The sequence below is a fragment of the Mus pahari genome, chromosome 2 (genome assembly GCF_900095145.1).
Source record: "Mus pahari chromosome 2, PAHARI_EIJ_v1.1, whole genome shotgun sequence".
Classification (NCBI taxonomy): domain Eukaryota; kingdom Metazoa; phylum Chordata; class Mammalia; order Rodentia; family Muridae; genus Mus; species Mus pahari.
In genome coordinates, this window is record NC_034591.1 from 58,512,249 (window position 1) to 58,520,008 (window position 7,760).

At 47.9% G+C, this 7,760-nt stretch overlaps 1 protein-coding gene across 1 annotated transcript in view; it reads right to left on the reverse strand.

Moving 5' to 3' along the window:
• The window catches only part of Parp12 (poly(ADP-ribose) polymerase family member 12), a 44,006-nt gene extending 40,630 nt beyond the window's left edge, over positions 1-3,376 (reverse strand). The window contains exon 1 of the mRNA XM_021191299.2: positions 2,445-3,376. Within this exon, the coding sequence (XP_021046958.1) occupies positions 2,445-2,794 (350 nt within the window). The 5' untranslated portion in view covers positions 2,795-3,376. The remainder of the gene's footprint in view (positions 1-2,444) is intronic.
• Positions 3,377-7,760: the final 4,384 nt, after the last annotated feature.

The following is a 7,760-nucleotide window of genomic DNA, read 5'->3' on the forward strand; positions in this document are numbered from 1 at the left end:
TGAAGGCACCTGCACCTATGTGCACCATTCCCTACACTCTACTCCCCGTATAGACACATAATTTAAATAATAAAAATAAATCCTTTTTAAAATGCTAAGCAGAGGACTGGAGAAATGGCTCAGCAGTTAAGGGCACTGGCTGCTCTTCCGAAGGTCCTGAGTTCAAATCTCAGCAACCACATGGTGGCTCAAAACCATCCGTAATGAGATCTGACTTCCTCTTCTGGAGTGTCTGAAGACAGCTACAGTGTACTTACATATAATAATAAATAAATCTTTTTAAAAGAAGTGCCTGGCAGAGTGACCCATGCTCCCAGGTGTGGTACACACAGACACAGACACTCCGGGGTCCGCCTGGTTTGCAGCTCCTCTTCTCTGTACTTTCCACCCATAAGCACCTGGTGAGCACATATCAACCAGGCACTGGTACTCCACCCTAAGAACCCAGGGACAAACCTTTAATGACAGTCTGGGTCACCTGGAAAGGCAGGCAAGCAGCATGTGCCTGATGCAGACACTACCACACCTTATTTAACATCTGTAGTAAACATTCTGAAAGAATGCCAAATTCCTGGATCCATCTCCAAACCCTCTTCTCCTCCTAGCTCTCTGATCTCTGTCCCTCCTCCCCTCAGATCAAAATCCATGAACCTTGACTCCTCTCTCCCAACTGGTGAATGCAACAGAAAAGTCAAAGTCTGAGGTCAGCTGCGGTAAGAATACAGTAGCACCAAAGGAAAAAGGCACTGCAGAGTCCACTGGAAGGTATAAAACAATAAATAAGCCACATCTTCAGAGGTTAGGATAAAGATGACAAAATGAGATGAGAAGAAGGGAAGATAAGATGGTGCTGCCAAACCCAAGCATACAAATAACTGCAATAATAGCAACTAAAACTTAGCGAGCATTTACTATGCAACAGAGGTTGCCTAAATGAGTTGATTCAGTCAACAAACCTGTGAGGTAAGTAATCTTATCACTGAGGGGACAGAGTCAGCCATAAAGCTACTTGCCCAGGATTACTAGCCAGTGAAGAGCAGAGCTGGACTGAAACAAGGTAACTAGCTCATGGACCATGCTCTTGACCAGCAGGCACACCGCCTCCTGAGCACAGGTCTGGAAGTCAGGGACTGAAGACGTCTGTGACTGGGGCCACAGTATTTACCACCTAGCAGCTTCCAAATCAGCATGTAAGGGTTTAGCCTTCCTTTTAAGTAAAGAACTCAAACCCTCTCCAGCTTTCAGTCCACAGTGGGAACAGAAACAAGAGTCACCATCTCTCCCACAGCCTCTCTTCATGCTGGCAGGCTCACCTTTAATTTTCCCAAATCTCTCGCATACACCTTGTTTGGACAAGTTCTAATCTGTATTATTTCTGAATAAATAAGTCCTAAAGACCACATTTCTAAGACCATACCCCTTAGGTAGGGGTGGGAGACAGCCTCTGGTAATTGGGATATTTATCACTTCTAGACCTGGACCACACAAACATCTCACCAGACTCTCACTTCGACCCCCAGAACTTGATATTGATACTTAGAACTGCCTCAAAAGTGTTGAGGGTGCAGTTGTATTCGCCAGCCTGGATCCCTGATTGATTGCACAGATCAAGGTTACAGCAAAAGGAAGCAGGGAAGGAAGGAACGAATCCTTCTAGATAACTGGACTAGCTTCGAAGCATGAAGTCTTCTCCAACATCCTCTCCTAACCCAGCATCCCTGCATCATTACCCAAGGCATCTTCCTAAAACACAAAGCTCATGGCTGACATTCAACAGGCCTCATCACCTTTAAGGTGAGGCCGAATTCTTCAGTATAAACAGATTTCACTAATCACCTTGCAGGTGCAAGCAGAGAGCAGCCCAGACTAATAAGGACATAAAAGTGTGTTGTGGAAGAGTTAGAGAAAGCGCAAAAAAGCGAATAATCTTTCAGCTCCTGCCCGAGGCACTAAAAAAAGCAAACCAGGAAGGGCATTCCAGGCAGGGTTTTGCCACCTAATGAGCCAAAGTAGGGGTGGAGTGTGTAGAAAGGCACCCAGGAAGGTCTGTGCCTAGGGGAGAGCGGGAACCCCCTACGGATCTTGAAAATCTGAGTTTCCTTTTCTAAGCAAAGAAACAGGAGTTGAGTGGCACTTCCAAAGCTTCCTTACAGCTGTGACAGCAAGCCTTGTCTGCTCCTCAAAGCAACCCTGAGGACCAGCTTTCCTCCTGGGAGCCATACTGCCATGCTCAGGTGTCCCTCTTGGCACCACATTCTATGTGTGCCAGTCCACCACACACTGCCAGTCACTCAGTAGGTGATCAATGAACGTTCTTGAGAGTGAAGGACAGGAGAGGCTGAGGAACCGTCAACTAGTGGTCTGCCCCAATCACGGGACGCGGGTAGAGGCCCGGGAGTGGAGGGCCAGCAGCATCCGCCCAAGCCCATCCTTGGCATCCTTACCCGGTCCTCAGGAACTTGCAGTTGCCATAGATGAGAAACTTGCAGAGATGCAGCTGCGCGCAGAGCCCGGTGCAGCCCGGCTTGGGGCCCTGATGCGCGCGGCATAGACGCAGCGACGACACGGCCAGCACCACGCGCTCCGAGGCCGCCGCCGCCGCCCGGCCCGCGCCCACGGCCACGGCCGCCCGCGAGGCCACCACGAAGCGCCCGCGGTCCCGCAGCAGCCGCTCCAGGGCGTCGGCCCCCAGGCTGGTTCGCAAGCGGCGCCGCAGCTCCGCCAACTCCAAGGCGCCCCCGGCCGCGCACAGCAGCTGGGTCACCTCTGCCGCTGCCACTCCGGCGTGGGCCATGGCCGTCGGACAGAGGCTCAGCACGGACGATGGCGTCGTTCACGGGCCCGGTCCCACTGTTCCGCTGGAAGGAAACGAAACCGAAAGCCGGCCCTGGCCGGGAAAACAGGATCCGTGGGGCCTTGCCACGCCCCCGGGCCGCAGCTGAGGAGCCGGCGCCCGCGTCTTAGGGCCGCCAGCTGGGGATCGCGCGACTCGACGGCGGCCCGCGCTCTCTCGCTCGCTCGCTCCCGCGCGCCCTGAGCGACCCGGCGTGCCTCGAGGCGTCGCGCGGCCGGAGGGAGGCGCGGGTCCTCACGGGGCCGGACCCCCGCGTCTGAGGGAGACGTGGCCACTTCCTTCGAGGCGGCGGCGCTCAGTGAGGCGAGCGGCGCGTTCGGTTCAGTCAGCCACCTCGAGCCCGGGAGAAGCCGAGCGAGCGAGCGAAGTTTCCAGACGGCGCTGGCCGGTTGCGGCCGGTTGGTGCGTCGGTCGGCCGTGCCGCCGCGGAGCGTTCAGGGGGACTCAGAAGTCGGTCGCCCCGAGCCAAAGCCGGCTTGGCAGGCGGGCCTCGGAAGCGGGCACGACGGCCCCGGTCCCACCCCACCCCGGAACAAACGGAAACAGTCGCTCGCTCGGACTTGCCTTTTGTAGCGGATCCCGCATCTCCGAATGGAAAGCGTAGGTGCGTCCTTTAAAGGGGACCGACCCTCCTCCCTCCCTCGCCCCTTCTGAGTCAAGAGGATGCACCGAGTCCAAGATTCCCCGCCGGAAAGAACGCTCCCGGATGTTACCCTGGGAGTTAAACGTTCTCGGGGTAAGTAAACGGGGGGGGGGGGGCATCCCCATTCCTTCCTCCGGGAGTCTCCCAGGAATAAAATCGGTAGGAAGTCATGTTCACAAGAGAGGGCAGAGTACTGAGCACAGTAAGACTGTGTGATTCAGACAAGAGCTTAACAGGCATGTTCATTCTCTGGTTTTGACCCAGAAGGACATTCGTATGTTGTGAGAAAAGATCGTTATAAAGCAATATCCCGGGGGGCTGATCAGAGGTTAAGCAGCCATACTGTTCTGGAAGAGGACCCCGGCCCGGTTCCCAGCACCCACATAGCAGCTCACAACGGCCTGCAACCCTGGTTCCAGGAGGGATCTGACACCCTCTTCTGGACGCTTCAGACACCAGACACACGCTAGTGAATGGGCAAACAGGTACAACAGGTGTGAAGGCGCCTTTAATCCCGGCACTCGGGAGGCAGAGGCAGGCACCTCTGAGTTCTAGGCCAGCCTGGATTTGAAAGTGTACACGGTGGGATGTTTTTGAGTGAGCATGAAGCAAGCCCAACACTTGGGTCACTGTGGAGTACCTTTTCCTAGTAAAAGGTACTAGGAAAGTGGAAAAAGGAAAGGCGAAGGCCAAAAATTGGGAGGTGGGTGCTTAGAAAATTAATTTTAAATGAATATAAAATTCTAAGTATAAAATACTACCAAATGGGGAACTGAGGGTATAGCCCCTGGGCTCAATCCTTAGGAAGGTGTGTGCTGGGAGGAGTATTACTACAAAAATGTAAGAAAATGGGACTAGACTAGACCAATTGGCAAACCCTGGGACCCAGTGAGAGATTCTGTCTCAAAAAAGTAAGGTGGGAACTGGAGAGATGGCTTAGCAGAGAAAAGTAACCTGCTGTCCAAGGCTGCCAGCCTGAGGTGGATCCCCTAAACCCAGGTAACAGTGGATGGAGAAAGAAACACCCCAAAACCCCAAAGTTGTCCTCTGACCTCCTTCACAAGTTTGCTGTGGCACACACATACATATACATACAACAAACAAACAAAAAGGTGGAATGACATTCTATCACACACAAACCACAAAAAAAAAAAAGATAACAGGCTGGGCCTGAAACTAAGTGGTAGACTGTATAAACATACAACACTAGGCTCAATTTCCCAGCAGCAACCATCCTCAAAAAAGAAAAATGAGTATAAAGGCCAGATTTGGGGGCTCAGCAGTTAAGAGCACTGACTGCTTTTCCAGAGGTCCTGAGTTGTGGAGAACTTATGGGGCCACTTGGCAGGACATTGGCCAAGGACAAGGAAGTAAACTCAGGCAGGAATCTAATTTTAAGCTTGAACAGGGAAGTAGGCTTCAGGCATGAATATGACTTTGGACCAGGCAGCAGTGGCACACCCCTTTAATCCCAGCACTTGGGAGGCAGAGGCAGGCAGATTTCTGAGTTCGAGGCCAGCCTGGTCTACAGAGTTGAGTTCCAGGACAGTCCGGGAGAAACCCTGTTTCAATCCCCCCCCCCCCATGAATATGACTTTGGGCTAGGATGGGGAAGTAGGCTCAGATATCTAGTCCTCCTGATAAGCCCTTAGAAACGGCGATCACTGGGCTTAGTTATTGCCTTGCTTGTTCCTTGACTATTTGTGTTTATCGTACTGCTTGACCTTACTACTTGCATGTAATTAAAAAGGTATAAAATCTGATTGAGAAAAAATAAACCTGCCTCAGAACTGGCTGGGGTCATGCTGCAATGTTGTCTAATTGTCTTTTTTCTTTTTAATCCTCACTCCTGCCCTAGAAAACCTGTTGACTGACTGAGGTGGCTTGGTTCAATTCTCAACAACCACATGGTGGCTCACAACCATCTGTAATGGGATCTGCTGCCCTCTTCTGCTCTGTCTGAAGAGAGTGACAGTGTACTCACATATGTTAAATAAATAAATCTTAAAAATAAAAATAAAAACTAGATTGTTAACAAGGACAAAGGAGAATGGATTAGGGGTGAGGTGGAGGACAATTTATTTTCTTGGACTATTTTTTCATGGTTTTGATATTTTGAGAAATATTTAGTTTAGACATTTAACTCTTGTACTTTTGATATTGCTTTGCAGTCATACCTTATTATTTTCATTCTTGGATGTCAAACAACTGCTCTTCCATAAACATTCCCCCATTTTAACCATGGCTGGCTGAAAAGGCAGTGTCAGTAAAACTGGCAGTCCTGTAACTTTTTCAGAGCTCTGGATGCTTACTAAAAGCATGCAGCAGCTCCTCCACAGTTTAATGGAGAAAGAAGCCAAATCTCCGTAAGAGTAGCCATTTTGTAGCATTTTTTTTGTAGCATTTTCTCTTACTCAAGTTCTATCTTAACCCTGAAGCTCTTTGCTGTCCTTGAAAAATGACAACTCATATTCCTAATGTCTAAGGCAAGGGAGCAGACAGGTTCTTTCAAAGGCCCATCCCAAGGGCCACTTCTAAAAAGATGGGGCTTTATGTGGTCTCATTGGAACTAGCAAAGTCATAACAATGTCCTTATCCTCCCAAGAGGGCATAATTATTAAATATTTTAATATGGCCAAAGCAGTAACAGTTGAGTAACAGTTGAGGAAAACAATAGACTAACCAAAAAGTTGAACAATTCAGGGCACTGAGAGTGTGAGAACACTGTAGGAACCCACACAGGCACACATGCATGCATAGGACCACTAAGATGCTCAGCAAACAGATGTTCTGTCTGATACTCAGGCCCTTTGCCTGCAGAAAGCAAAAACTATGCATACCTGCAAACTGTCTGTGGGAGGCATTTACCAAAACATTCATAGAGCTCCTGGACAAAGACCAAGATGGATGCTGGTTACTGGTCATCTCCATCCAGTCATTAACTGGGAGGTAAGCTAATCAAGTAGTCACCCAGTGCAGATGCAAACAAGCTAAACAAACTAAATTAGTTTGGAAAAGTCATTAGACAAAAACAGCAACTAGTTCATCAAGCAACAACAGCCCCAGGGAAAGAAGAAATATGACTTTGGAAGCTGCACATTATTTGAAATGTCCATCTTCAAGTAAATTGTGACATGTATAAGGAAATAAAGTGTGACCCATACTAAGGAAGTCAAAACTAGGAATATAAACAGCTCCTAGAGCTTGGAGAGATGGCTCAGCAGGTAAGAGCACTGGCTGCTATTCCAGAGGACTCGGGTTTGATTCCTGGTAACCACACAGCAGCTCATAACCAACCATAACTCTAGTACTGAGGAATCACATGTCTGCTTCTAGCTTCCGTAGGTGCCAGGTACACAGTGCACATATATAAAGGCAGGCAAAACACACATAAAGAAACCTCTCCTGACAAGGCCCGAGATTGGACTTTAAGCTTTCAGTGAAATGTTCAGAGGGCTCAAACTCTGTAAACCATAAAAGCATAAGAATAGTGTCTAATTGAACAGAAAATATCAGTAAAGAAACAGATTATAAAAAGAACTGAGTAGCAGTTTTGTACAATAACTAAACAGAGAAAGAGAAGCTCATTGATACTTAGAAGTAGATTTAAACAGACAAGAAAAAGAAAACAAAGGATCAGAATATTTGAAGATAGGGCAATTAAGGTTATCTGGTTTGGGGTACAATTTTAAAGAAGGAAGAAAAATGAACAAACACCATCAGCTTACATAAACATACAATCCAGTTCCAAGAGACCCAATGCCTTCTGGCTTCTGTGGACACTGGTTACAGGGTACACAGGATTAAATGCAAACAAAATACCTATACATACAAAATAATTATATATACTGGAAAAAAGAATACAAAACAAACTTGGGAAGTGTAACCAAAACAGTGTTAGGGAAAATGAATAGCTGCCAACGCCTAGCTGAAAAGACCTCAAACCGGTAACATAATGCCCTGAAAGATGTACAGAAGAGGGGTAATGTAGAGTAGAAATGCAGTAGAGACTAGGGAAATAATACAATGGATTATTAAAACCAAAATGTAGTTCTTTGACACTTAAAAAAATTACCAAATCTTCACCTAGAATAACAAAAAAGACTAAGATTATTAATAACCAATAATAAAAGGGGTCGTTATTACTGAGCTTATAGAAATAAGGGTTATACAATATAACAGTTATATTTCTAGTTCTGCATTTGATGCTTTGACCTCTGACTCTGGATGGACTCACCACCTGTCCTGAGCTAAAGCCTAAGT